The 27,545-nt window shown below is 55.1% G+C and overlaps 2 protein-coding genes across 22 annotated transcripts; one reads left to right on the forward strand and one right to left on the reverse strand.

The window, feature by feature from the left end:
• Positions 1–4,571: 4,571 nt before the first annotated feature.
• Positions 4,572–13,971, reverse strand: CYGB (cytoglobin). Of its 2 annotated transcripts, none has more exons than XM_019745635.2 (4): positions 13,638–13,971; positions 8,749–8,980; positions 8,269–8,432; positions 4,572–5,891 (listed from the first exon to the last, which is right to left on the reverse strand). In XM_019745635.2, the coding sequence occupies exons 1-4, from the start codon at positions 13,778–13,780 to the stop codon at positions 5,858–5,860; spliced, it is 573 nt and encodes a 190-aa protein (XP_019601194.1). In that variant the 5' UTR covers positions 13,781–13,971; the 3' UTR covers positions 4,572–5,857. The 2 variants fall into 2 exon arrangements, with proteins under 2 accessions (XP_019601194.1, XP_019601195.1); XM_019745636.2 differs by having other exon boundaries at positions 8,259–8,432; positions 13,638–13,950.
• Positions 13,972–14,353: 382 nt separating this feature from the next.
• On the forward strand, positions 14,354–26,826 carry PRCD (photoreceptor disc component). Of its 20 annotated transcripts, none has more exons than XR_012491995.1 (7): positions 14,354–15,116; positions 16,720–16,788; positions 17,160–17,338; positions 17,617–17,891; positions 18,749–18,808; positions 25,209–25,539; positions 26,355–26,826. XR_012491995.1 is itself a non-coding variant. In XM_074319440.1 (5 exons), exons 2-4 carry the CDS (start codon positions 16,399–16,401, stop codon positions 18,764–18,766), a joined length of 165 nt encoding a protein of 54 aa, XP_074175541.1. In that variant the 5' UTR covers positions 14,354–15,116; positions 15,242–16,398; the 3' UTR covers positions 18,767–18,808; positions 26,355–26,826. The 20 variants fall into 20 exon arrangements, 1 of the variants encoding a protein (XP_074175541.1); XR_012491997.1 differs by having other exon boundaries at positions 17,717–17,891; XR_012492003.1 differs by lacking the exon at positions 17,617–17,891 and having other exon boundaries at positions 18,745–18,808; positions 25,209–25,251; positions 25,395–25,539.
• The last annotated feature ends 719 nt before the right edge of the window (positions 26,827–27,545 follow it).

A 27,545-nucleotide genomic window follows, 5' to 3' on the forward strand; every position in this document is an offset into this window, starting at 1 on the left:
TTTCAGCATGAATCCTGTTAGGTTGGTTTAGGCACAAGCCCCCTTACCCCTGCTGTTTCCTCTGAGTAAGCTTTTATCCGCTGCCCCACCTACCTTGGCTGTAAGTGCTGCACATGCTGGGGTCAGAGCAAGTCCTGTTCTACTCTGAGGTGTCTTTCCCCTATTGCAATAGTCCTGACTAAAATCGGTTTTGGGATTTTAACTGCTGTCCAGCTCTAGTTTTTCTTTGAGAAAAGTCACCCTGGGCAGACACTGCTCTCACTTCAAGTTCATGGCGCACAGCTCAGTAATCACATGCTATTCCCTCTCCCTTCTAACCGTTTCCTTAGAAAACTCACTTTTCCGGGCTCTGAGACTTTTCCCAGCCTTCCCCGCTCACCTCAAACCCCCTCAGTACCCCATACCCCACGCTTCTCAGGTAATAACCTTGACTCATACTTACTTCACTGAGAAGCAGTCAGACTGGCTGCTCTCACATTTCCCCTCCCTGTCTCCCAGGGCCCAGCTTCCCAGGCAAGTCCTCTGAGGCCTCCAGGAAAAGCTCTCCTGGCAGCTTCTAGGTTTTTGTCCCATCCCCCGACCTCTTGACCCTCTCCTGGCCCCTCCCTTAACCCCTGACTTCGGGGTCAAGTACTCCAGGGCTCCGGCCTCACCTCTCTTCTCTTCCCACACTCTCTACCCAGTGATCTCATCCAATCCAAAATTTAAGTCCCAGCTCTGACAGTATCATCATGCATTTCACGTGGACAAAGCAGATCTCTTGCTATTCTTCCTGCCAAAACCTGTTCTTCTCTTGGCCACTCCACTTGCCAAGTTGAACAGACCAAAAACCTTTCAGTCATTCTCAACTGTCCTCTTTTTCACCCCCAACATCCAATCTATCAATATATCGTGTTGGACCAACTTCAAAAATAGGTCCTGACTCTATCGCCTCCCACCACCTCCACTGCTACCCCCAGTCTTAGCCTGTACCCTCTCCCCACTGCCACACTGCCCCCTGCAGTCACCAAACCATGCTTGTAAAGATGTTAGGCCACTTCTCAAACGTCTCCCAGGGAGGAAAGCCAGGTGTGGACAGTGCTCATGTGAGAGGGGGCTCACCCAGGAAGGTTCTGGCAAGGAGAGGCATGGGGTAGACTTGAGGAAGGGGAACCATTTCAATAGGTGGAGAAGCTGGGGTTGGGGGGAAGAGGGCTGTTTCTGGGTGGGGGCGAGTGAGCAAAGGCCCAAAGCTGGAGAAAGTCAAAAAGTGATGGAGAATGAAATAGTTCCGACTTGCCAGATAGGACGAGGGAAGAGGGTTGGTGCCAAGTTGTGGGTCCCCAGTGGCTGAATTGCTCAGACTGTCTTTGTGATTCTTGAACAGGAACAGGGTCGCCTTTGTCCCCAGTAGACTGAGCTGGCGGCCATGTGAAGGGTGGATTGGAGAAGGCAGGGAGACGACTAAGGGCTTAGGCCTGAAGCAAGGAGGGCAATAGTAGAAAAGGTCAGATGTGAGGGTGGGGTCGATAGGAGTTGCCAGCTGTTTGCTGTGGAGGCGGGGGAGTTCATGTGTGCTAGAAAAAGAGCCCCAAGACCAAGAAGTTGAAGCTGACAGGAAGTTGTCTGGGTGTCTGTTTTTGCCAGAAAATACTGAGATTGGCCCTCGGTGCTGGTACCGTAGCAGCATGGCCATAGCTGATTGGCCCCCAGGTGGGCACCTCACCCAGAGCAGCCAGTGGCTTATACAGTGGCTTTGTCTACCCACAGACACCGAGAAAAGCAGGATCAAATAGCACCTCTCTGCTGTGGAGTTTGACAGCTGGTTACTCAGTGGTGGGGAGATGTGGAAGGCTGAGAAGCTGGGCTGGCTATGCGTGCTGCAGTGGGGGTGCCCAGCGGCCCCCACCCCTGACAGTCAGGAGAGGTTGGGGCCTGGAGTAGCACTCACCTAATCCACCAGTTCCCAGGTTTCCGAGCTCTGCACCCGGACTCGTTCCTGTGAGGCTGGGCCATGTGATGTTTCCTGATTCCCAGAGGCCTGACTCCCTTATCCACAAGCATGTCCTTTTACTGGTTATAGCCCCCTCAGTTTGGGAGCCTGAATGGGCCTCTGTTCCCTGACACCAAAGCTTCTGATCCAGTGTCACCAACCCTAAAGGACCGCCAAAGTTCAAACTCATACCCAGGTGTGACAGATTCTTTTGCTAAAGGTATCAAATGAGCCATTATGAAAACCATTGCCCTGGTAAGTGTGGAAGGGGACTTTCCTGAGATCAAAAACGAGTGTTTTCCAGCAGAGGTCACTAACATAGGACAGGAAAAGGCCAAGAATAGGGTGAGGTGAGTGAGGCCCTGGCCTGGGGCACAAAATTGAAAGGGTACAGTAATCAAGAGAAATATTTCAACAATATTAAGTATTCAAATAGAATATTTTTTAAAGTCTGCATTAAAACAAAAATATCCACGATGAACAAAAAAGTCAAAACTTTCAACAAAGACAGGCTGTTGTTTGTTTTAATGACCCTGCGTGGCTGTTGTGTCGCCAACTGAGTGAGTTTATAAGTGTTATTAATGCACCCAGCAGCCTGAGCAACCTGGGGCTTTATACATTCGCTTTTTTTTTTTTTTTAATAGAGCATTTATTAAATTTTTCCATTTGGCTCAAAATACGGGAGGATATTTTCATAAGTATGCATGGGGCGCACATTTTTTTCTTTTTGCCTCAGGCTCCGGTGTGGTGCTATCTCCTTTCAAGGAGGGTGAAGTAGGGCTCCCAGAGGAAGGAAAGTAGAAAGGTCACGTCGCCTGCCCTACAGGCTGAGGCTTCCCGGGTGATCCCGCCACGGCCAGCAGGGGTCGCTGTGGGGCCGCGCGGCCAGGACCGCCTGATCTGCAAGGAGCGGCAGCCTGCGCACCCCCATTCCTGACACCCCATCGCTCACAGCCTGAACACGCCAGGGGGAGCTGACCCAGTTGCTCAGCTCTTCGATGAAAAGGCTATCCCTGAGTGTGGAGCACAAAACAAAACCCCAGCCAGCATCACCACTGGACCTAGAGTCCTCCCCGTGCCTGGCAAGCAGCATGCCAGCCCAGGTCTGGGGGAATCGCTAATTAGCAACGTCCTCTTTCTAAGGGGTGGGGAGTGGGGAGAACCTTTCTCAAGGGCCAAATTCCTGAATGATTCCAGTTTGAGCTGGCTCAGAGGCCCATTTACCACTCTTATGCCCACTAAAGTAAAACTAGGGAGGGGAATCTTACTTCCCAGAAACTATTCCTGTGTACCGCCACCACCACCACCATCACCACCACCACCACACCACCACCAGCCCTTCTCCTCTCACAGGCCCCATGGCCCCAGGGTCCCCACCGCCTCTGACTCAGCTTCAGCTCCCCAGGGGCTGTGCGGCCCAGGACCTGGCAGATCTCCTGGGTTGCTTCCACTCCATTTCCTTTGCCTTCTGCCTCCTTTGCCCCTGTTCATTTATCTCCCTTCCTCTTTCCATCTCTGCCCCTTCTCTGTCAAAACTCATCGCTCTGGGCCCAGTTCACACTCTCCTCTCTCCACTGGCTGCTTCAGATGGCCCACAGTCACTCTCTGAGCAGTCCCACGTCCCCAGCTCTGGGGAATGCATCCTGTTCCTCCTCCTGGTACCTGTTTTGCAAAGCAGGCGTGTTCACTCCTACTTTCAGCTGGAGGTGGCCGTGGCTCAGAAAGCCTGAGTGATTTGCCCAAGGTCACACAGCCTTGGGAGTTGGTCTGACTCCACGCCTGGCGCTCTGCCTTGCCGCGTGGCCTCCCTCACAGGCCGTGCCCACGCTGTCCTCTCCATTCTGGCCAGCTCACTCTTGGCCCACATACTGGTCTTGCTCTCTAAGAGTGGTATTTATTTATTCTCTGGGTGTCTATCGCGTAACTCTGCTGTACCAGGCCCAGGCGATGAAGGCACAGCATTCAAGGAGTTCACAGTCTGGGAGACAAGACTTTCCCTGTGTGTCAGCTGAATCTTCCCAGGCAGCGGGGAGCCCTCCCAAGGGGCAGAGGCTGCTTCCTGCCTCTCCTGCAGCCCACCCGGCAGTGGTGACCTCCGGGTCCCCCCTCAGGGAGTTGATGCTGCTGACTGTTGCCTCCATCGTGCATGGGGGCTGGGCTGTGGGGTGCAGGATAGATGGCTTGGGAAGGGGGTTTAGGAGCTGAGAGCTCAGGGAAGGTATTGGGATTTAAGGTTAAGAGCACACTTCCTTTCTTAAACACCCAAGGGCTGACCCACTGCATGTAACTTGAGCAGCAAATCCCTCTGACTTTTTCAAACAAGCACAGACACCCTTCCTGCCCCCGCCTCTCCCCACCTCCATACACACACACAAGGCCCAGCTTCTAGTCTCCAGACCTGTATTCCTGGTTAAACAGGGCAGAGCCCCACTGCAGTCATAAGTCCCCACTCAGAGGAGTCCATGACCAGCCAAGGCTGAGACACAGGTTAGCAAGAGGGCAGGGAGCTTTCAAGAAAAGGCCCGAGCCCTGAACTAAGGAGGGGAGACAGAGGCGAGGGGCAGATGGCAGGAAAAGACCAAATGAGCGTGAACAGACACAGGAAGAACGAGTCTGTTTAATGACAAGGCTGGGTCTGGTTACAAACATCAGAAACTACAAAAGGAGGGCAGGCAGTTATATGGATGGCTGCACGCGGATGGGACAGGAGGGGACACAGGCACACTAGTCACAGCAGCAAAACATCCTTAAGGACGATACATGTGACCAAGGGGCACACATAAGGGGCAGTCCCCAGCAACTCTGACCCAGATGATCGAGAGGACCGACTGCCAGCCAGCGGCCAGGAGGGGCTGGGGGAGGAAAGGCGATTGGCCCTCAGAGCTCCAGGATGAGCTGGAGGCAGCTGATCCTGTCATCATGGTCCCCCCCTCCCGGGGTTGTCTTAGTGGCAAAGGCAGATGGGGTGGTAGTCCAGGTTTCTTTACCGCGGCCCCTCCCCAGCACAGCCATCCCATCCATAACTTCTGGCCGCTCTGTCTGCCCTCGCCCATTTTGGAGCAAGACAGGGAGCCACATCCTTTTGTGGGGGGTAAAGGTGGGGAGAGCCAAATCCTTCTTGTCTAGAAGTGGAAAGGAGGAATGTGGGGCACTGGTCAGAGAATAGGCTGGGCTTTGCTGGCAAGCTGCGTCATCCCAACCCCGTGCACGCAGGCTCTTGGGTCCCCCTAACTCTGCCTGCGGAGCCAGATCCTCTCTGTGCTGCTGTGGGACCCCCATTTCTGCCAGAACACTGTTCTCTCCCCTGAAGCATGACCAGGACCCCTTCCTGCCCCACGCGCAGGTGAGCTGAATGGAGGCTTCACGTGACCTCTGGGCCCCGCACATATATGTTATAGATATGGATGTAGTATATATATTTATATAGAGATCATATAGAGAATATATCTGTATATATGGTAGATATGTGTGCGTAATACTCTACGTAGGTGATGCGGAGACCTGCATGCTGGTTGGGCAGATAGAAACGGGGCTGGTGTCCCCCCCGCAGAGACTCACAGACCTGTCCCCGACTCCTGCCAGCTGCTCAGCTAGGTCTCTAACAGTGAGTAGAAAAGCTAAGAAGAGTGGGCCCAGCTCTTCAAGGAGGAAGGGCCCCCCATCCCCACAGGCCACCAGCGCCTACTGAGCCAGCATCCAGGCAGCCAGTGCCACCTCCTGGCGGCTCCAGGGGGACTGTGGCTGGGGCAGAGGCCTCTTTCCAGGAAGACGAGTCAGGGATTCCTCCGGCTTCCTTGGCGCCCAGAAATGGAGGCTCAAGGAGGTCTTCAGAACTGGGCCTTCTGCTCAAGGTGCTGCCAGGGAAGGGGGAGGAGAGAGGGGGCTCTAAGGCCCCGAAGAGGGCAGCGTGGCCGGCGGGCTGTGGACAAGATAGGAAATGGAGGCAACAGGTTACAAGGGGCACAGAGTGGGACCAGGGAAGCTGGGGGGGCAGGGGCGAGGGACCAGGGGGTGGCAAGGCAGGACACATCTGCTGAGACCCGGCGCCGTGCACTTGACAGCAGCCTACTAGGCCCAAGTTCGAGTCTCCCTTCTGCTAGGAGCCTGCCGTGTGACCTCAGGCAAGTCAGTTGGCCCATCTGAACCCCGGATCTTTCTAAAATGTGACTGCCTGCCTTGCCCAGTTCTGTGAGAATGGAGTGAGGCCAAGTGTTTCACAAAATGCAGAGAACAGTACAAACGTGAGTTCTTTGCTATTGATTCTGACACGTGAGCGCTCTCTGCTTGGCCTGTCCTGGTTCCCCGTGGGCCGTCCATAGGCCTTCTCTCCACAGACAGCCCTTTGCACTCATCACCACGCCCCACCTCCCCACTCCCCCACCCACAAAAAAAACACACACACACCCTTAAGCAGAGACAGCTCAATAAACAGAGGCGTCTGGCCCACCACTGACTCCCTGATAAGAGGAGTTGGATGGAGGCCTTCTAGAACTTGCTCAGTCACTCCCTCCCACCCTCTGAATCCCCTGGGACCTTGGCAGTAGGTTGAATCTGCAGGCCCCAGCCCAGGGAGATACGCATTCTTGGGGACCACAACCATGTGCTCAGAAGACCAGAGGGAGACTGTGCAAAGGGATGAGGGGAAAATCCCCACGACTTCCCAGCTCCAGGGTAACCCAAACCCCAGGTGGCCAGGCCCAGGTGGGAGCAGGGCCCGGCCACTCCCCACTGAAGCCATCTTTATTCAGTCTGCAAGGAGCAGAACTGGGCAGATGGGGAGAGTGGGGCAGTTTCCTAATGCTTGGAGATTGGTGAGAGTTAAGTCCCAGGGGTCCAGCTGGGGCAAGAAAGGGGAGGGGACAGGGCTTTGTGTCGGGAAACGTGTCCATCTGTTTCTGATTCACTGGGGCTTACGCTGGCCAGCTCTCTCTCTCCAGTCCCTCTAGGCCCCTGTAAAAAAGTCCTTTTCTCTAGAAGCAGGAAGTCTTGTCTCCTGGCTGTAAACAAACTCATCTTTGGCGGCAGAGCCTGCCTGGGGAGAGGCGTGGGAGGGCAAGCCCCCTTTCCCCCAATGACCCCTCCCTGGCCCCTCTGGCTGCTTCCAGCAGCTCTCCTGGCTCTGCCAGCGCCTCCTCAGGCAGGTAAAAATCTCCTGCCTTCTTCCCATCCGCCCAGGTCTGAGGCAAGCCAGGGCCCAGCTGTGCACATCTGGAGTCGCTGCCTGGCTATAGCCAGCCGTTCCTGAGGACTCCGGCTTTCCTGGGGTGGTGCCTTATGGGGAAGAGTGCAGGCGAAGGCTGGGGCCAGTGTGGTCAGCGGCAGGAAGGTCAGGAAGCCTGGCCTCCCAAGGCTGCCCTCAGGGGACCTTCTCTTCGGAGCTGGCCCCGTAAGGGAGGATTGTGAGCAGGAGGTCTGGCGATTGGGGCCAGCTCTGATCCCAGGGAGGAGACGCCGCCTTTTCCATGGGAAACTGCTGGGAATGTCTCTCCACAACGCGTGTCCTGAGCTGCTGGCTGACCCCTGCCTCTCATTCCCGCCTCCGCTCCTTGCCCTCCTTCCTACTCCAGCCCTGCCTCCGCCCCTTCATTGAGCTCCCAGAGCCAGCCACCCCCTGAGGGCCCGGGGAGGCCGGAGTGTTCCCAGCCGCCATGTCTGGGGGCCAGCCCTCCTCTCGTGTGTTCCGAGTCAGCTGGAGTGACTGAGGTCGGCCACCCTCCTCGAGCCATCTCCTGAGCCCTCACCCCAGAACTGGGAAGCCAGCCTCTGGGGTCAGCCCAGAAGTAAACACCCCTGCTGGTGTGCGTGAGAGTGACACCCACACAGGCCTGTGTGGGCCTGGGCGGTGCAGGCGCGTGTACATGTCCTTGTGACTCTCCTGGCTCCAGCCTTGCTGAGGCAGAGGTGGGAGAGAACGCCTGTCAGCCTTAGGTGAAAACAGCCCCATGTGACTGGTGCCCAGGGAGGAAATGGCCGGAATCACTGGCTGCCTCTGGGCCCCAGGAGCCAGCCTTCCTGCCAGGAAACTTCTGTGTCTCTCTGCCTGGGGTAGCTGCTGTCTTGGGGTGCTCTGAACACCCCTGTTCTAGGGGAAGGGAATCTGTTCTGCCCCAGGAGGAGAATCTGTTTGGGGCTCACAGGAGTAGGGGCCTGGGCTTGAGGGGACCTTTTCCTGTCATGCCTGTTCCCAGTCCCAGGCTCCCAGAAGTGTTTCTGACCAGCGGTCAGCCCCTGGGCCCCGGGATAGACGGGGGAGCAGGGGCCAGGGGAGAACACGGCCCACCCTCACCCCTCCTCACGTGGTGGCGTTGGGGACCTGCTGTACCCAGCCCACTTCCTTGTAGGCAGCAGTCACATGGCTGTAGATGAGGCCACGCAGCTTGGTCCAGGCTCTCTGTGTCTCGGGCGGGAAGTCATTGGCAAATTCCTCGGCAATCACCTCCAGAATGACCCCAGAGAGGATCTGGGGGCAAAGGGAAGAAGGGGGAGTAAATGTCTGGACACGCTGGTCCCCACACACACCCCCCGCAGCCCCTAGCACCTTTTCTACCTGGTGTTTGGCTGAGGAGCTTATTCATGACACAACAGCCTGGCAGCTTTGGGAACCAGATACCCTCACGACCCAGCCCCCATCCTGCTGCCCCTCTGTCACAGCCCAGTCTAGGGAAGAAGCTGGGTGGTCACCTCTGCTGCTCCGGGGAGCCCTCCCAGAGGCTGCAGGTGGCGAGTGGGCCCTGGGGTGCTCTGAAGCAAGCAGGGTGGGTGGTAGGGTGACATACCTTGAAGTACATGGGTTCCACCTTGTGCTTGAGGGCGTGGGCTTTGCCCACCAGGGCGAGCACGGAGGACACCTTCTCGGGGTCATGCAAGTTCTCCACAACAGTATTGAGGGCCCCCATGACCCGGCAGGCATGCTTCCGCAGCTGGGGGCTCCGCTCCATTTCCAGGGGCTCCTCCATGTGCTTGAACTGACTGAAGTACTGCTTGGCTGATGGGAAGTTCACAAAGAACCTGGCAGACGGGAGAGGGTGAGTGCTGGAGCCGGGGCTGCCTGAAGGTGGCCAGGACACAGAGGGTGCAGGGTCCAGGGCTGGGAGAAGCAGGACTCACCCAGTAACTATTTTCACCGCCACTGGAGCTGTCCCCTCAAACACAGCCCCTCTTCTGGCCCAACTGGCTTACACGCAGCCCCCTACCCAGGTCCCAGCCATTTCTATCTGCCTGACTTGCTCAGGCTGGCAGCTTCATCTCCCAGGCCTCTGGCCTTCCTTGCTTCTTCCCTACTTTCCATGCCCTATGCATCCTACAGGCCAGCTCCCATCACAGCTGAGAGGGTAAGAGCTTTAGTTATGGAATCAAGAGCCAATGTGACCTTGGGAAAGTTATTTAACTTCCCCGAGCCTCAGTTTCCTCATCCATGAAATGGGCATCCTCGTTCCTATCTTGTGGGTTGTGAGGAAATGAGAAACAGCATCGGGCTCAGGAAATGCCAGCCTTTATTATGATCAAGTTCGAGTATTTTGTAAACAAAGTAAATCGGGAGTGACTTAGCCCCAGTCCCCCCGCCTACAAGTGGGGGAATGACACTCAGTCCTTCTCCCAGCTCCATCTCTCCCCTTTTCACTCTCCTCCCTCCCTCCTCAGCCTGCAGCAAATATTGATTTAGTGATTGATTTAATTAAAGATAGTGATTGATTTTGCCTGCCTGGCGTGGTTCTGAAATTACTTCACGTCCGAACATCTCACCTCTCCGACAAGCCTGTGTACTTCTTGGAGCAGACCCCAGGTCTTTCTAGCTCTAGCCCCTCACCTCTCCGTTTATCAGAAGTTGTCTACCCCGCCCTCCCCAATATCATTTTCATTACATCACTCTCATGCTTAAACATTCAGTGTCTCTCTGCTGTTTACCGGACAAAGTCAAAAGTCCTCGACCTGGCATTCCAGGCTTCTTACAAACTGTCCACCCACAGACGTGTCCACACCCATTTCTCCAACATCATGTCCACATTCGCCCAGGGCTACTGCTTTCCCCTCAAGGCCATCAGTGGGTTCCCTGCCACCATTTACTGGGTCCCACAGCCCAATGGCAGAACCAGAGTCTCATGCACCCTGTGACCTGCCACCCTGGCCTGGGTCCCTGCGTCTGCAGGATGACGCTGACAACCGGGGCTGGTCACCATGGGAGGTACATCCACAGACTCAACCAGAACTTACGTAACTTCACTGAAGCCTCAGAAAATCTATGGAATGTCTTAGACCTGTTTGTTAGATTGTTCCATATTTTGGAGTGTCCCCCTTTGTGCTTAGAGAGCTGATAATTTGCCAAAACCGCCCTTTGGCCAGAGGTCAAGGCTCAGACTTGAGAGCTGGAACAGATGCAGAGAGAACGCCTGGCCCAGGCCATCCCGGCCAGCGCAGCTGCTGATGGCAGGGGAGTGACCAGGACACAGTCCATGTGGAGGCCCGGGAGGGCACCTTTTGGAGGCCAAGTGTGACCTTGGGCAAACAACTTCACAACCTCCTGTCTGCAAAAGTGTGAGAGGCGTCCCTCCCTCTCGCCGCTTCATAGATGCGCTGGTCAGAGGCAAGGAGTCTGAAAATACGTTGGATTTTTCTGGAGAAGCCTTAAAATGAAGGACAAATGTGAAAAACCCAATTTGGACTTAAGTAAGGACCTCAGACTCTGGGGGGTTTACACTGTAATAAAAATGATGGTTTCTATTTGCCGGGTGTGTTACAATGTGCCGAGCACCTCCTGTCCTTCGTTTCATTGCCACGGCTAAGCAGGTATCACATCTCTTACTGATGAGGAAATACCAGGGAATACTTATTGAGCATTTACTATGGGATCTCATTAATCCTTGCAATACCCTCCTGACGTTGGCACTGTTTTATCCCCACCTTCTGGATTAGGAAGTGATGCCCTAGGTTGCCCAGTGAAGTTGGTGGAGTTGGTGGCAGGGCTAGGAAAGAGCCTGGCAATCCCTGCTTTGACAGTTTCCCCTGACAGTTTTCCCATACTGTCTCTGAGAGACTGCAGCGAGGGGTGCGGAGGAGTGTTGTGGCCGGGGACCGAGCTAAGTCTCCTGCCTCAACACCCAGCGCCCTGAGGAATGACAGTCCCAGGGAGCCCCTCTTCTGGGCCAGGGGCATCTAGGGCCCATGTGCTCTGCTCCCTCACCCCAGCCCCTGCGTGTTTACTCCTGAGCCTCCCCATCCAGTCCCGTGCTGCCAGGGAGAAGCCTCAGCAGCCAGCCTTGCGGGGTTTCTCAGCTCCCAGAGGCCTCTAGGCTTCCAGGAGAGCCTGAAATAGTTGAGCCTTAGAGCATGGGAGTGCCCTTCCTGTCCTCCCGGGCAGGGAATGGAGGTGTGGGGTCAGATGCGCAGGAGCACCTCCACCACCACCAGCATTGTGGCTGATAACTCCTGGGGTGGGGTGAAGAGTGTAGGGTACACCTGGCCTCAGCCCAGCGGGGACGGAGGAGGCGACAGTGATGGTCAGAGGGCTAGTGTCTCAGGCTCTCACTGGGGTCTGTCCTTGTGGAGGGGTGCGGAAAGATAGGAGGGGTTGTGACAAAACGGAGGGTCATAGGATCTGGGGGGGGGAGGCTCCAGGATACCTGAGAAGCTCATCAGTCTTGCCCTTACCCCGTGTTAACACCCACTTCCCACCCCCACCCCCCACCCCAAATGGCCAGGTCCTGGGACAGAGGAAGGAGGAAGAACAAAAGGGAAGGAAGGCTGGTGGGACCTGGGGCTGGTAGGAAGGATCTGAGCCAGCACCGGGCTGGGGCTGGGCTGGGCTGGGCTGGGCTGGGCTGGGTGCCAGTCCTCACAGAGTGGGGTCAGGTGAAATGTGGCATGGGGTGATCAGCAGGCCAGGCCTCCTCACAGTAACTGCGGGTCTCTCTCTGAGCACTGAGCACTTTGGCAAACACCTCCCTCAGCCCAGTCCCGGCCCCTCTAAGAGTCAGGAATGGGACACTAGACGGGTACAGTGAGAGAAAGAAAACCTTGCCAGAGCAGCCCTCAGTGTTCAGTTCCTTTCTCTATAGGCCCCCATTCCTGGGGAGTTTGGGTGGTACCCCAGGAGCTGGATCTTAGACACATCCGCTACAGGCTCTCACTGGCAAATGATAAGGGGGGGGGGCACAGAGGACCTCCAAGGTCCATCCTGGGGACTCTGTCTCATTTCCTTTTGGTGACCCCTGGGTGTGTCCTATGCATCCTGAGGCTGGTGGGCAGCCGAGCTTGCACACAGCTGAGAGCTGCCCTCCAGGGAGGCTGTCTGGCCCACTGCGGACTCCACGACCCACCCACCGTGTGCTCGTGTGGGTGCTCGCACATGGGATCTGCGTGTCCAGAGGGCTGATGTCTTCGAGCTCTTGAAATCCCCTCTTAGCTTTTCCACCACCCCCAGGAGGGGCCGGAATAGCTGCCCCTTCCTCAGGAACCTTCCTCCAGCTCCTCAAGAGTGACTCTTGCTCTTTTCCCCCCAAAATCTGTTTCTAAGTTGGAATCAGGGCATATCAATATGGAGCTGGGTAGATCCCAGGCTTGGGGGAAGCAGAAGGGAGAGTGTGGGGGAGAAAGAGGAGCCAGAGATGGGGAGACAGGCGTGCACTTCATCTGTCCTTTCCATGAGGTCTCACACCATCTTCAAATAAGACTGTCCTGCCCTGTCCTAGATTTGACCGCTTCTCTCAGCCACGGACAGGGGTTGGAGGTGAGTGTAGTCTGGGTCCCCTCTGCCACCACCCCCAGGGCCCAGCACGTGTGGGAAGTAAGTACAGATCTGTAGCTACAATCAGTTACCGGCTTATGGGCTTGGGGACACTACTGTGCAGGAATGGTGTGTGCACCTGTCTGTGGGTGTGTGAATAACACTGTCACTGTGTACGTGGGTTCCTCCAGGCCATGCGGTGCCTGCATGACCCCTGAGCCAAAGACATGTGGCCTTTCCTCCCCAGGTTGTGGGTTCAGGGTGGGGCCTTGTCTCCTGTAGCTTCTCCCCTTCCCTCCTGTGGGTGGTAGGGATGTATCCTAGGGGACTGCTTGCTCCTCCACTCACCTGTGCCTCACCTGGAAGCTCCCTGCTGGCCCACTCCCTAGGGGCAGGAAGGGCCTGCTGGGAACACTGGTCCTCTATTTTCTTGTCCTTCACACTGTTCTTCCAAGAGGCTTGAATTCTTTCAAGGGATTGAGCTGCAAAGAGGGCTCTGCTCCTCTTTGTCCCCTTCTGGGCTGAGCCTCAGTTTTCCCTTCTCTAAATTGGGGAGCCACCCCGGAAGCTCCGCTTTGAAAAGCTGTTAAAATGTGTATCCATAACGGCGGCGGCGGGTGGCTGGGGTCATTGATGAGGAAGGCATGACTGGCGGAGCTTGGAGTTCTGAGGCCAGGAGAGGAGGGGGACAGAGGTACCCTCCTTCTGCATGTGGTTCCTAGTTCCTGGTGAGTCCGGAACCCAGAGCCAGGCAGGGCTCAGCCAGGGCTCAGCCAGGGCTTCGCCCACCCAAGGCGCCCCTGGCTGAACGCATCCCGCCGGCCGCGGCCCCATTCGCAGCTGGGGAGGTGGCGCCGGAGCTCGGACCCTGGCCGAGCCCGCCCCTGCCCGGAGCCGCTGCCATCCTCCCTCCCCCGGGCCCGGTGGGGCTGGGGCGACACCTACCTCACCAGGATGGCCACCCCCACGTCCTCGCAGTTGGCATAGAGCCGGGCCCACGTCGCCTGCACCGCCTTCCTCTCCGCCTCGGACAGCTCCTCGCTCCGCTCCCTGCGCTCAATCTCCATCTCGCCCGGCACTTTCTCCATGAGCAGCACCAAGCCCAGCCCGGCTTCGCTCGGCAGCGGCGGAGAGCGGAGCGCTGGGCGCCGGGAGCCGGGGCGGCTGCGTGTGCGGCGGGCGGGCGGGCGGGAGGGCGAGGGGTAGAGCGCGCCGGAGGGAGGGAGCGTGTCTGTCTGTGTGCGCCGGGTGTGTGTTTGTGTGTGTGTGTGTGTGTGTGTGTGTGTGTGCGCGCCTGTCTGCGCGCAGAATATATGTGCAGGGGGCGGGGGACCGCGAGCGGGGGGCGGGGATGTGGTCTGATGGAAAAATGTTAAAAAAAACAAATCCGCTCCAAACCCCCAACCCGGTGTCCGTGAGCCAATTCCTGCAAGGTGAAGGCAGGGCAGGGTGGGGACAACGCGGCTGGCACTAGCCCGCGCGACCTCAAGGACCCCACGGAGTTTGACCGCGGGGCGGGGCTGGGGCGTGGGTGTGGCGGCTGTGCTGGGGGGTCCCGGGAGGAGGGGCGGTCACGCGACGCGGGGCGGTGCGGGTCACACAGGAGTGCACCCAGGCGGGTGCAAGTCTGGGGGCACCGCGTCTCGGTTCACGCTGCGAGCGATATTGGGACGCGTGCGTGTGTGCACCCTTCACGCGGCGGGGAACTGACTCAAAGTCATACACTCCCAGGCATTAGCGGTGTGGCCGCCGGCCGGAGCGGGTATACGCGAGCCCCTCTGGCGGCGCGGCGGTCCGAGCTGAGCTCCCGCTGGCTCCTGGCCTCTTCTGAACCAGCCGCTGGGTGCTGCGGCGCCTCTCCCGGAGTTCCGGACCCCCGGCTTTGGAAGGTTAGGACTAGGTCGTCTCCCAGCTGGAGTCTCCCCGCTCCAGTACCTTAGTGGAATCCACCGCTGCGAGGCTGGGGCACCGCTGTCAAACTTGGGCGCCAGAGGCCTGCGCTCCCTTTCCGGCCGACCAGCACCCCTAGCCCTTTGGTGCACACCCTCGGCGTGGGAAAGAAGTCCCTGGGTGTCTAAGTAATGACACAGACCGGCAACAACCAGGCGCTGCCCCGAATTCTGGCCTGGGGGGAGCGCAGTCCGAAGGAGAGGCAGCAGGGCTGGGCAAAACAGACCTGGGAGGGCCAGGAAGTGTTGGGGAGGCCCAGGCTGGTGGCCCTCAGCCACCAAGGCCCCTGTTAGGGAGGGGTCTTGTCTTGGTGGCTCTGCTCTGGGAGATGTGAGTATACTATTGGATCAGAGGTGGGGACCGCACCTCTGAGAGCCACCGGTTCCCACCCTGCAAGCAAGTGCTCAGTCTGACTCCCAGGGCAAGCCTGATGCCAGGTCCCGCTGCAGCGTCTGAAACAGTGGCACATTGCAGGTATGTCCACCTCTCCCTAGGGCTTCCTTGCTCAAGCCTTTGTGTCCCACTGCTCAAGTAGCGCAAGAGGTTGGCTCTTCTCTTTAGCTTTGGTTTATGTGTTTACTTAAAAATCCGTATTTCAGAATCGAGAAGCCAGGCGCAGCCCAAGCTCTGGCCCTCCTTGAGGCTCAGGATTCAGGTGCCTTACTGGCCTCCATCTTGGCCGAGAGAAGGAAAATCTAGCCTTCTTTTGGGGCATTGGAGGGGGATGAAGGAGAGAGGGTGGATTCAATTCCTGGCATCGCTCTCAGACCCACGTCCTCACTTTGGTGCCCCTTGCCATTGCCTCGGTGCTCTGCCTGGGCTGAGTCTGAGCATTGCACCGGGCCACCTCACTAAACTCTTCTGATAGTTTCCCAAAACCTGGAAGGTGGCCTTCCACATGGCTGCCCAAGAAGTTCCACCAGGACGTGCAAGTAGAAGAAATCTTTTCTCTCTTTATTTCTATCTCATCCTTTACAAGTTCTACATACGTCTATGGTACAGGATTGTATTTGCACAGTAGCAGAGTATATGTGTATAAGCCGATGCATCGATCTACTTTGTGAGTGCACACTGAAGTTCTGCCTCTTACTGAAGAGGGGAGTTGATCAGAAACGTTTGCAGAGGGCTGACCGGAGGGGAGAACTGAACCACTTAACCCGCCCCTCACTCCCTGGCGCCCTTGTCTTCCGGGCTTCACTATTCCTCCCCTCCTGATGCCTCACCTGTGACATCGTTGCCCTGCTGCCACTCAACTTCCAGCTGCTGGAACATGCCCTGCGCTTTGGCTTTTGTGGTCTGCAGCCCTGGCAGAGTCTGTCTGAGGGCCCATCCTTCCTTGAGCACCTGGCAATGCAGATGCCCCCAGCTCCCCTTTGAAGCTTCCCCTGATGCTTGCAAGTCCCAAAGTGTCCTGTAGGTACCTTTAACGGCCTAAGTCACTCTACTGTGGTCATTGTTGAACTTGCCAGTGTGTTTGTCTGGACTATACACCCCATGAGGCCAGGCCCACGTCTTAGTCATATCTACATCCACAATATACAGGTCGATTTACCTGGCACTGAGGGACAAGCTGGGCCCAGTGAGGTTAATCGGTCATCTTCGCAAGGTCAGGTGTGCCGACCCCACTAATCGGCTTGAGCCTCCTAATCCAGCACCAGCAGGAAACTTCGGACACAGCAGTGGCTTGGGGAGCTGGCAGGGCCATCTTGGCCGTCCTCCGCAGACTCCGCCTGGGAGGGGATGGGGCAGCTGAGCCATGTGTACCACCCTCTTCCTGCTCAGCACCTTGGCTATGCTCTGTCGCCAACGATTCACCAACCGGGTCCAACCGTGAGGAACTGACGGGGCCATGGGCTGGGGAGGGGGGAGAAACTGCTTGGCTGGGCTACACAGAGCTGCCTGGCCCTCCAAGGAGGCTGAAGGGATTTGCAAGGAATCCCCAGAGGTGCCCCCTCAGAGTAGGGGCCTTGGAGCTCTTCAAAGACACTGGCCAATGTGACTAGGTCCTGCCCAGAAGCAGGAGAGGGAGTCTGGGGTCTGGCCCACAGCTCTTCCTGCCTGTTCTTCCCTCCCACAGAGAGCCCAGTGGAGTAGACGGGGCAGTTTTGGGCAGCACCTTGGAGACAGACTCCCAGCCCCCAGGCAGGTAAGGCAGAAGAGTCTGGGGTGGAGGAGGGAGAGTTCTGCCATGGAGGCTGCCCGTCCGGTCCCTGTCCACGCCTGGGGGTGTACGTGTGTGCGCACGCACTCTATTCTGGCACCTGGCCCCCCTGTTTCCTCTTTGCCTGGTGGGCAGGCTCAATGTCTGTTTTCGCCAGTTGGGGATGGGAGCTCCCAGCCTCTCCTGTGGACCAAAGCTGCTTTGCTTTGCTTTGCTTGTCCGAGAGTGCAGGGTGGTCCCCAGGGTCCTCTCTGCAGAAGGCTCTGGGGGAGTGGAGAGAGGGATGAGGCAGAAGCAGCTCTGCATGGCTTTGCTTGCCTTCCCTTCCCCCTCCCTCTCCCACTGCCTCCTCCCAGCCTCAGAGACTCCACTGCCTGAATGATTGGCTGTCCAGTCCCCAATAGAAGGCGCAGGAGCAGCATGACATCATCAGCACTGAGTATCATTGGCTGGGCAGCCCCTACGGGCAGGACGCTGTCTCCGGTGGACAGAAAGTTAACTCTTCCCTAGGCTGGTCATGTGGCCTGTACAAGGGGTAAAGTTTGGGGAACTTCCGGACTTTTCCTTCCCTGGGTGATCAATGTCCTTTGATGATAGGGCCTCCTATGCCCAAGAAAACATTAAAAAATCAACCAACATTTATTAAGAACATACTGTTGGAAATGTCCTTTGTGCCTATGGACCCACCTAGTGTGGGAGACCTCTCTGAAGAGTGACATTCTCGCCTGCAGAAGTGGCTACTAGCCCCTGGCTTCTCTCCTTCCTAGTGAAACAAAAAGCATGCATGTCTGTGCACCCCCATGTCTCTTTCAGGCTGTGGAACCTGCCTGCAAAGTGCCCCTGAGATGTGTGGAGACCAGCAAGCCGAGAAAACTTGAGCGTTTCTCTATGTCTTGGTCCCTGATTCTCCTAGGTCCCAAATGTCAGAAGGCACACCCGGAATTCCTAGGCATGGGTGGGAAACAAAGACATTTCTGTGAAACCCTCCCTTGACATCTAGGGTAGCTGATCTGATCACTATTACTGATGAAATGGGCTGACATATACAAAGTGACCATCGCTGGGCTTCACACACAGGAGACTGGCAAGTGCTGACTGGTCTTTACTGTTGAGTTTGGGTCTGGAGTTGGGCACAGTTTAAATCCTGGCTCTTCTCTTGCCAACTGAGAGACATTGGGCAAATTATGTAATCTTTTTATTTTTGTGTAAGCTGGGATTAATAACAGAGTGGTGAGGTTTCTGTGAGGTTTAATTAACTGTTAGGAAGCGCTTGGCACAGAGTAACTGCTCAATAAATGCTCGCTATTCTCTTGTCGTTATCTTATACTGATCAGTGCTTTATGCTTCCCTAGAGCTTTCTCATCTATTAACTCACTTGGAAATCTCAGTAGCCTCAGAGGGTTGGCAGGACAAGTGTTTCTACTGCGTTGATAGTAGAAGAAACTGAGGGACAGGGAGACCTAAATTACTTGCTCAAGGTCATCCCCCCAGTTTGTGGGTGACGTGGCACTGACAGGTCCCGGACTTTGGGCAGTCCGTCTCCTCTACATGAAATGGGCCTGGACCTCCTGTCAGGAGAGGAAAGGCCAACTCTGGGACCATCTGGCCAGGCCTGGCCTGGTGTGTGGCCTAGCCAGAAGGGAGCAGTTGCCTATTAACTCCTTGGGACCTAGTGAACTGGAAAACTTGGCCTAACATCTAACACCTCCCGCTGATGGTGGCAGCCGCAGAGGGCTGGCCCAGGGTGGCGAAAAGGGTGACCTTTCTACTCTCCAGTTCCACAGTTGTAAATTCCAACTGGTTTCTCGGGTGATTCTGCTGCTCAATAGTGGGGTGTGAGGTGTGAGGAAGTGGGGCATGGGGTGTGAGGAAAAGAAAGGCCGGAAAAGTGGGAAGGTCATTCCCTCCAATCCTCTGACTCCCATACTTTTCTCTGTTTAGGGAGAAAGAGGCCCTGAAGTAAGGCCTCACCTCCTCAGGAACTGGGACCAGCTGGCCGAGGCAGGTAGGCCAGGGCCGCAAGCCCTGGAGGGCAGAGGGCAGGGCTGGGGCCAGGGAAGAAGAACACGCAAGGCCTGTCCACGTGGGCATAGAGCAGGCCACCTTCAGCTCTGCGGTCATCAGTGGAGGCTGATACCAGGAGGGTGGACTCCGTCCATCAGCTCCTACCTTGAGCCTGTTAGGTTCGCGGCAGGTGGGGCGGGGGGCAACAGTTCATTGTTAGAGCACCACGTGAGATCTTGACAGCGTTTTCTAGGCTTGGGGATGAGTGGTGGTCATGCTGGGGGCCTGAGTACAGTGCTAGGGCATTTTAAGGGACAGGCAGTCTCTGGACCATCCACTCTGCAGTGCAAGCCCCTGCCTGGGCATGACAGAAAGTGCCCATGTGGTTTAGTTTTCTGCGTCAGCTCAAGTCCTGGTTTGCCCCCTTCCCCAGGGGGATCCTGTGGTAGAAGCAGCAGCAGCAGCAGCGACAGGGAGGATGAGGAAAAGCAGCGGCTGAGAAGGGAGACTCCTCCCTTTCAGCCCCTGGACCAAGCCCTGGCTGGGGGGCTCCTGAGGCCAGGCCTGCCAGGGGATGGCAGGAGGGGCAGAGATGCTCAGGGGTCTGGACGGGCTCCCTTCCTCTGAGTCCCTGAGCCGCCTCTGAAGCTGGCTCAGAGGCAGGGGCTCAGTGGGGTCCCCTGGGTTATCTCAGCCCCACAGCCCAGGCCAGGGGCAGGAACAAGCAGGGCGTGGGGGACTCCAGAAGGACGGGCAGCTGACAGCTTGCGTTTACTCAGGAGGGGCTTCCCCTTCATTCTCTAACTGAATCCCCACAATAACCCATGGAGACTGGTCAGAGTATTATCCACATTTTAGAAATGAGGACACACAGAGAAAGGCTACCCAGCATGGCCTAGCTAGCAAACGGGGGACCGCAGGCTCATACAGAGGCCGCACCTGGAAGTTTGTGGCTGCTCCCTGAGGGATGGGTTTCCCGGCCTGGCCGCCTCTCTGGCAGCCCAGGAGCCACACTGTTAAACCTCAGCTGTGGTCCAGGGCTGTGTGGTGTCAGTTTGCCATGGTGGCACTCACTGGCACTCTCTGCCTGTGGCATGTGCCTCTCCCTCATCCCCAGAGCTCACCATGTCACTGGCTGCTCTGCTGAAATGATCAATAAGACATGCCAGTTGGATCTGTGACAGGTCTGCCTAGAGCTGGGTGGCAGCAATCCACAGCTCGTCCTCTAAATGTGTTTTCAGCGTGTGTGTGTGCATGCGTGCCTGTGCTCCAAATGGGCAGTGGCATGTGGGAAGGGAAAAAGCATGACACTTGTTTTTGTCAGTCTGCTGACTGCTCAGTAACTGCAAAGGCCTCCTTTGCCCCCAGCTGCTCTGCCATTTCTCTCTTTACAATCTGCCCAAACCTGAGCAGAGATAAAAGCAGATTTCCGCTTCTGCTCCCTGAGGTCCAGGCGCAGACCCTGCAGGCAGCTGCTCACGATGCACTTGAAGCCATTCATCTTCCCAAGTGGCCCCCACACGCATGCATCTCTCCTCCCCACGCAGCCCCCGCTGCCCACCCAACGGCAAGGGCTCTGCCTGGCTGGCCCCTGCCCCTTACTTTCAGGAAGCAGGAGATGGGGGAGTTTCTAGACAGCAGCACCTCACACTTGAAGGAAGGAAAGGGTGTGATGCCTAGCCTGAGGGGACCCACTCTGAAGCCATGGGGGAGGGGCTGCTGGTCCTGCAGGGAGACTGGCAGTTCTGTGGGAGCCTCGAAAGTAGGGCAGGTAGAGGCGGGGGGAGGGTCGTGTAAGGGGAAGCTCTGTGTTGGGACCACGTCAGAGCTCCACTGCCCACTTAACAGGGGCCGTGAGTTCGTGCCACCTGTCTCAGCTCCTGTCAGCCTGTCTTTCTCCTGGGAGGCACTGGCCTTCCTGGTGAAAGGACTGTCAGGCTGAGGGCCAGAGGGCACTGTTCCCAACAGGTCTTTGTTGCCTGATCCTATCTTTGCTCATTCTCTGCTTGCCATGTTCCTGTCACTCATCCTTGCCTCTGCTCTCTGCCATTTCCAAGTTGTCTGTCTCTTTCCACTGGTCCGAGGAATTGTCAGGCCAAGGTCACCTAGCTGTACCGGGGCTGGCTCACAGCCCAGACACACATCCACAAAGTGACACCCTTTGCAGCACTGTTCTAAGGACCTGCTCAGGAGATAGTGGCTCCTCCAGGGATCCATTCCGGATGAAGGGAGGGAAAGAGAGGCACGGGCTGCTGGCAATGGGGGGATGTGTCTGCAGGGGCTTGGAGGCTGCTGGGGCCCTAGCAGCTGGGGTCCGTGTGGGCTGGGAGGGAGGGGCTCAGTCCTGCCGGGGCGCAGACTGCTGTGGAGGGAGCAGATTGTGTTTACACCTTCCCCACACACCCAGCCTGTGCTCGCCTCTTATTCCCGGGCTCTCCCACCCCTGGGCTTTGCACGATCTGCGCAGAGCCTGGCACTCCTCTGCAGAAGGCTGCCAGGGACCGAGGCGCCCCTTCCCCGGTCCACTGTCTCCTGTCACAGAGGTTGGTGTGAAGCCCATGGTGGGGGGGGAACCCAATGTCCCCAGGAGTCCTTCTTCCCTCCATTTCCTGGGAAAGAGCTACTGCTTGGAAATGGGAACAGGAAGGTTCAGGGCCTTGGTACACAGGCCATGATGGGAGGGAGGGGATTAAGACAGACCTGTGGTGGGAGCTCGGTCACTCCTGGTCCATCTCACAGAGTTGCTCTAAGGGTTAACTTAGATAATGTGTGTAAAGTGCTTAGCATGCTCCGTGTTCAACCTGGGCACCAGGAGGGTTGTTTGTGAGCTGTCAGTTACGGAACAATTAGTCATTTCCGAACAGGTAGTAGGCTCAGAACAGCTAGAGTCACTCACCAGCTCTCCCAGGGCCTACCCACCCTGTCTTTCCACATACACAATAGCGGGGCGATGGGACATTCTGAAACAAATTAGAGGACAGCAGAGGGGGCAATTGCAGGGTAGGGGCCATCCAGGAAGACCCAGCACCCTGTCCGGCTGCACGAGAGCACGGCCGTGGCCTCTGCGTGCCCAGAACCCTATCCCAACCTCCAGTGGGGGTCTTGGCCTGGACACCTCCCCGCACCTGGCTCTCCTTCCCGGAGTGAATCTCAGCTCCCAGAGAAGACAGGAGGTGATTGCCCTGATGCTTTTCCATCCTCTGTCTGAATGCTAATCTCTCCGCTGGTGGGAGACCGAGTGACAGGGACAAGGCTGCTCTGAGCTGCAGGGTGGCCGAGGGCAGCAGCCGGGACCAGGGAGGTGCTGTTGCCTGCTTCTTCTGCGGCTGAGATTCAGGGTGGCTGCCAGTCTCTCCTGGAGACGGGGACATGACCAGATGGCTGATGAGGTGGCTGGGTGGGTGAGAGAGCAAAGGAAGCAGCCATAGCAGCTGCAGCAGCTGCTGTCCTGTCACCCTAGGGTGCAGATGTGACCTCGGGGAGTACCTGCCATCCCAAACGTCTGCTGTGTGTAAGTGGGCAGGCTGGTCTGGGTGAGGATAGGTGGCAGAGGCTCTGTCCAAGACCAGGTGGCCATGTGCCTGAGCTGAGGCAGGCACCATGGTGTGAGAGCAGGGCACCCCACTGGTCCCACAGGCTCCTAGGACCCCTCTTCAGGAGCCTCACTCTTAGGAAGAAGCCCAACATCTGGAGCTAGAGGAAAGTAAGGCTTCTGTGGGAGCCTCAAAAGGAGAACGGCCAAAGGGCTTACTGAGGTTTATATTCATACAATAATAACGATATTACTAATATTATTAATAATGGGTAACGTGTCTCAAACACTTATTATGTGCTAGGCACTGTGCCAAGTGCTTTATTTATAAGCATCGTCTTCTTTATAAGGCAGGAACCGTTCTTATCCTCATTTACCCAATAAGGAAAGTGAAGTTCACAGAACTTGCTCAAGGTCACTCATAGCTAGTAGTGCAGCCAGGATCTGCACCTGGGCAACGTGACGCTAGTGGGACACCGACAACCTGAGTCTGGAGCCCATGTGACCCCTCTCCCAGGGCCCAGGAATGAGAGCGGTGGCCACACCCCCAGACGCTTTTGCAGGTGGGCTGGGTGGGGTTTCCCAGGGTTATTCTCATGGCTCTTTCTTCAGGAACTTATCTTTGGAGGGCAGACCAGCCTCTGGGCCCTGAAAGGTGGGCGAGTCCTTGCCTGCCAGCCGAGGGGAGTGAGGAGAGCTGCCTCTCCAAGATCTGCTGTCCCCTCAGGGAGGAAGGAACGGCTGTTGGCCAGGGTGACAGACAGTGAGGTCACCACTCACAGCCGGCCACACTGTTGCCTCCTTCAACCCCAGCGACGGTTGAGGGGGCAGATTAAAGAGGAAGGTTTTGTTTTTGTTTGGTTTTGCATGGGGAGGGCCCAGGGCATGGGGACCAAGGAGGTGGCTTCAAGAGGGACCCAGTGACAAGCTGGAAGCAGTCCTTGGACCTAGTGACTACAGGCTGCCTCTGTGGGATACATATGCCCCCTAGTGGGCATTAAGACTAGAAGGTGGCTGAGAAAAAGAAAACCGATTCACTGAGGGACTAGTACCTGTGAGTCTGGGGAAGAACGGTCAGTCCTGTCTCTGTGTGGACGGAACCCCCCCAAACAAACACAGTATACCATATGCAGAAGCCAGCTGATCTAAGCATTAAAAGAAAGTATGTAATTTATTCAACAAGCTTGTATTAGCAGCGTGTGTTTGCATTGTAAGGAGTGTGTTAGGAGTGATGCAGCAATGAAAGAGTGCCAGTTAGTACAATGGAAAGATCCCTGCCTAGGAAGCAGTTCTGCCAGGTGAGCGGCTGCCTGGGCATGTGACCTTTCCTTCTCTGGACCTTAATTTGCCCATGTAATAAGCATGTGTTGAACCCAGGTGGGCCAGTGCCGAGGACATAATGACCATCTTCAGGAAAAGAACTGTCTAGTAGAATGAAGGGGACAGGCCTCTGGGGGCCTCCCAGATTCTCCCACTGCAAAGAGGCTAAAATGGACTGTGTCTGGAGGTGCTAGCAAAGACTCGCCACTCAACAAACATTTGGGGGTGCCTGTGTGCCAGCCACTGTGGAGACAAAATGAACGAAGACTTCCTGCCACAAACGACCAGAAAACAACATACAAGAAACAGACCCTTGACAATAGGCAGCACACAGACAGTGACCCCTGACTGCCTCAGCATCTACCTCAGACAGTTCCTGCGTGGGGCGTGGGGAGGGGAACCCGAGCAGACCACAGTGATGTCGCCCAGGTGAGGAGACGAGACCAGAGCTCAGACAGTGTGGTGCGCCTAGGATTTACACACAGGTCAATGGGATCCAGAAACGGGTGCAATGAAGGTGATTCCATGGAAAAAGGGGGGGCCTCTCAATAGAATACAAAAAGCACTACCCATAAAAGAAAAACGGCTTAATTGGACTTGATCAAAATTCTTGGAAAGGGACTGGGAGCAAATATCTGCCAAGCAAAGACCTGAGAAAGGATCTGTATCCAAAATATCTAAAGAATTTTAACAACTTGATATCAAGAAGACAACCCATAAAAAAGGGGAGAGTTTTAATAGACACACTTCACCAAAAAAGTATACGTGTGCTCAATAAAAACATAGAAAGATGCTGAACATGGTAAATCATCAGGGAAATGCAAATCAAAACCACAAGATACTACTACACACACCCCCGGAACGGTTCAATTAAACTGACCACCATAGGTGTTGGCGAGTGTGTGGAGCAACTGTAACGTGTAATAGGTTGCTGGGGTTGCTTACAGAGTGATGTCTGCTTGGCAAACCAGTTTGGCAGTTTCTTATGAATTTATCCATGAGGAATGGAAACATATGTCCACAAAAAGATTTGTACCAAAATGTTCACAGCAGCTTTATTAGTAATAGCTCCAAACTGGAAACAACCCAAGTATCCATCAACATGTGAATGGCTAAACAAATTGTGACATATTCATACAATGGAATAATAGTCAGCAATAAAAAGGAAATGAACTACTGATGTAAGCCACAACACGGGTAATTGAGAGAAGCCAGACACAGAAGAGTACCTACTATATGAATCCATTTATATGAAATTCTAGAACAGGCCAAAGTAATCTATCGTGACAGAAAGCAGATGGGTGGTTGCCTGGGGCCAGGGTTGGATACGGAGACTGACTGTAAAACGGTATGAAGGTGCTCTTGGGAGTGGTGACAAATTCTAAATCATGACAGGTTGTGGTCACAGGGGTGGATCCAGGTATCAGACTATTGAACAGTACATTTTCAATGGATGCGCTTTAGTATATATTATACCTCAATAAAAGTGACATAAAGAGTTAAAAACAAACAAACACTAATGAAGACCTGATCCTTGTCTTGCTCACAGGCTAGTGGAAAAGCCAGATATGAAAACAAGTCATTATAAAACAGTGACTATTCAAAGAAGTACAGTCAAATAACACGCGCTCTGTTTATCGCGTGCTCGCCTTCCGGCGGCCCATGCTAGGCCTTTTGCAGACATAAGCCTGACAGAGTCCTGAGAGGTTCGGATGCCATCCTCCTTATGTTACAGACAAGAAAGTGAGGCTTAGACAGAGGGGTAGTCATTTGCCCAACTTTACTCGGCTAAAACCAGCAGAGCTGGGCCTGCCTGCAGAACACGCCTGGTTGTGCCCGGTTCCTTGAGGATGAACTCAGAGACTGCCTCAGCGTCCCAGGTAAGACTTCAGAGGAGGAACCGAAGTGTGAGTGGGGGTCTGCTGAGCAACAAGAGGACAAGCGGAAGGAAATTTCAAGGCAAAGGGAAGAGACAGCATGAGCCAAGGCTATCAACAGCTGTGAGAAGGCAGGGCTTTCTGGGAACCGAGACGGGTCTAGAAAGTAGCAGAAGAGGTCGACAGAATATTACATAGTCTTCAAATTCACTTATTTGTAAAAACTCCATTAGCAAAACATGTTCTACCGTCACAGCGTATTTTTGTCAGGGAACCCAGCACAGTGGTTAAGACCACAGGTTTTGAGGCTGGATTGCCTGAGTTGAGATCTCAATTCTTCCACTTAGTAATTATCAGGTTGGTGCAAAAGTAAATGCGGTTTAAAAGGTTAAAAATAATGGCAAAAACCGCCATTTTTGTAGTTGGTGCAGTTACTTTTGCACCAATATGTTTGCACCTAATACTTCCCTGTTCTGCACTTTGGCTCCCGTGGGGGAGAACAACAGGGTTGTTGTGAGAGTCAAATGAGATAGTACAGATAGGTTTAAAGCCATCAAGTGTATACATGAAATATGCACAGCTTTTTGTATGTTAATCAGATCTCAATAAAGTGGTTTCAAAAAAAAAAAAAAAAAGGTACTTAGAGAATGCCTGGCCAGGAGCAAACACTTAATATGCATTAGCTGCTAAAATGTGAAAATATGTGTCTCTGAATCGAAACAAAAGGTTTGAGGCAGGGGGCTTCAGCACTGATTATTTGAGCAGTTCAAAAGCATCATGAAGGACTCATGTTCTTTCTTTCCACTCTGCCGTCACAGACCTTCAGCTCTTGCTTTGAAGCAAGCCTCATGGATGCAAGATGGCTGCTGCAGTCTCAAGCATCACATCTTCACGCGGTCCCAAAGCCAGAAGAGAGGATGTTGTTTTTAAGAACAGGAAAACTTCCCCGAACTTGGCAGACCTGCCTGCAGACCTTTTCCTGAAACAATTACAGGCAAAGGGAATCGATTTATCCTGAGTCTGGTGCAGACTAATCAAGATTCGCCCCTTAGGGCCGGGGAGGGACTTGCCTCCCCTGAAGCACATGGCTGCCCAGTTACGTTCTGTTCTGTCTGTAATCTGGAGGAAGAACAGCTGCAGGACTGGCAACTAACAGTGCCTGCCACACAGATGTCACTGATGCCACTGCTCCCAATGTAAACAGGCAACTGCTTGGGATACACCTACCCTCCTTTGTGTTTTTATTAATACAATTAAAGATTCCTTTCCAGGTTAAGAAATTAACCTCAATATTCCGGAGACTCTTGTTTTCTGTTACTGTGGGTTTCAGACACCTGTCAGTGAATGGAACTCAGTGAGCCCACCACTTGAACACAGCAGGCCAGCTGACTAGATTTCCCCTTTGCACACAGAGCTGGGACCCCTGAGCAGCACTGGGGACTCCTGCTCTGTTCGGCTTGTGATCTACTTCTGTCACTTACCACTAGACTGTGCGGCTCTTTCCATGCCAATAAATACAGGTCTATACTAGGCTGAATAATAGCTAGATAATAATTCCACCGTATGCAAAACGCCAATGTTTTAGACCTCACCAGCAACTGAGTGCAAATGAAATCACAACATTAACACTCAGCCTCAACAGCTCTGAGCCCTTGCTTGCTCGTTCGGGAATTCTGATGCATTCTTTGAAGTCTCCCCCAGTTATTTGGGGATGACCTATGCAGTGTATCTGACATGTCCTTAGGCACAAGTCCTCTCACTGCATTTTGCTTCCACCTCTTGGCCACTGCCCAGCAGCCTGTGACACTCCCATCTGCCGTGAGCCTGCTGCTGTTCCACTAAGCACGCCCAGAGCCTTACCATCTTTCACAAAGCAGCTCCTGCAGCCTCTCCTCCTCATTCTTCCTACCACAAAGTGGCTCAAAACACAGAAACAGGTGCCCATCATCCCCCCACCTTCAACCTCATCTCCGGTTTCATCCCTAACCACTCTCGCAAACACACAAAAA

Source organism: Rhinolophus sinicus, linkage group LG15 (genome assembly GCF_036562045.2).
Source record: "Rhinolophus sinicus isolate RSC01 linkage group LG15, ASM3656204v1, whole genome shotgun sequence".
In the NCBI taxonomy this organism is placed as follows: Eukaryota; Metazoa; Chordata; class Mammalia; order Chiroptera; family Rhinolophidae; genus Rhinolophus; species Rhinolophus sinicus.

Excerpts from the sequence above, each read along its gene's own strand:
- CYGB (XM_019745635.2), bottom strand. The coding sequence starts at position 13,780 with ATGGAGAAAGTGCCGGGCGAGATGGAGATTGAGCGCAGGGAGCGGAGC. Across the intron at positions 8,981-13,637 it reads GGGGTGGCCATCCTGGTGAG|GTTCTTTGTGAACTTCCCAT; the intron begins GTAGGTGTCGCC and ends CCCGTCTGCCAG. Across the intron at positions 8,433-8,748 it reads TGGAACCCATGTACTTCAAG|ATCCTCTCTGGGGTCATTCT; the intron begins GTATGTCACCCT and ends CTTTGCCCCCAG.
- PRCD (XM_074319440.1), top strand. The coding sequence starts at position 16,399 with ATGTGTACCACCCTCTTCCTGCTCAGCACCTTGGCTATGCTCTGTCGC. Across the intron at positions 16,473-16,719 it reads TTCACCAACCGGGTCCAACC|AGAGCCCAGTGGAGTAGACG; the intron begins GTGAGGAACTGA and ends TCCCTCCCACAG. Across the intron at positions 16,789-18,744 it reads GACTCCCAGCCCCCAGGCAG|GGAGAAAGAGGCCCTGAAGT; the intron begins GTAAGGCAGAAG and ends TTCTCTGTTTAG.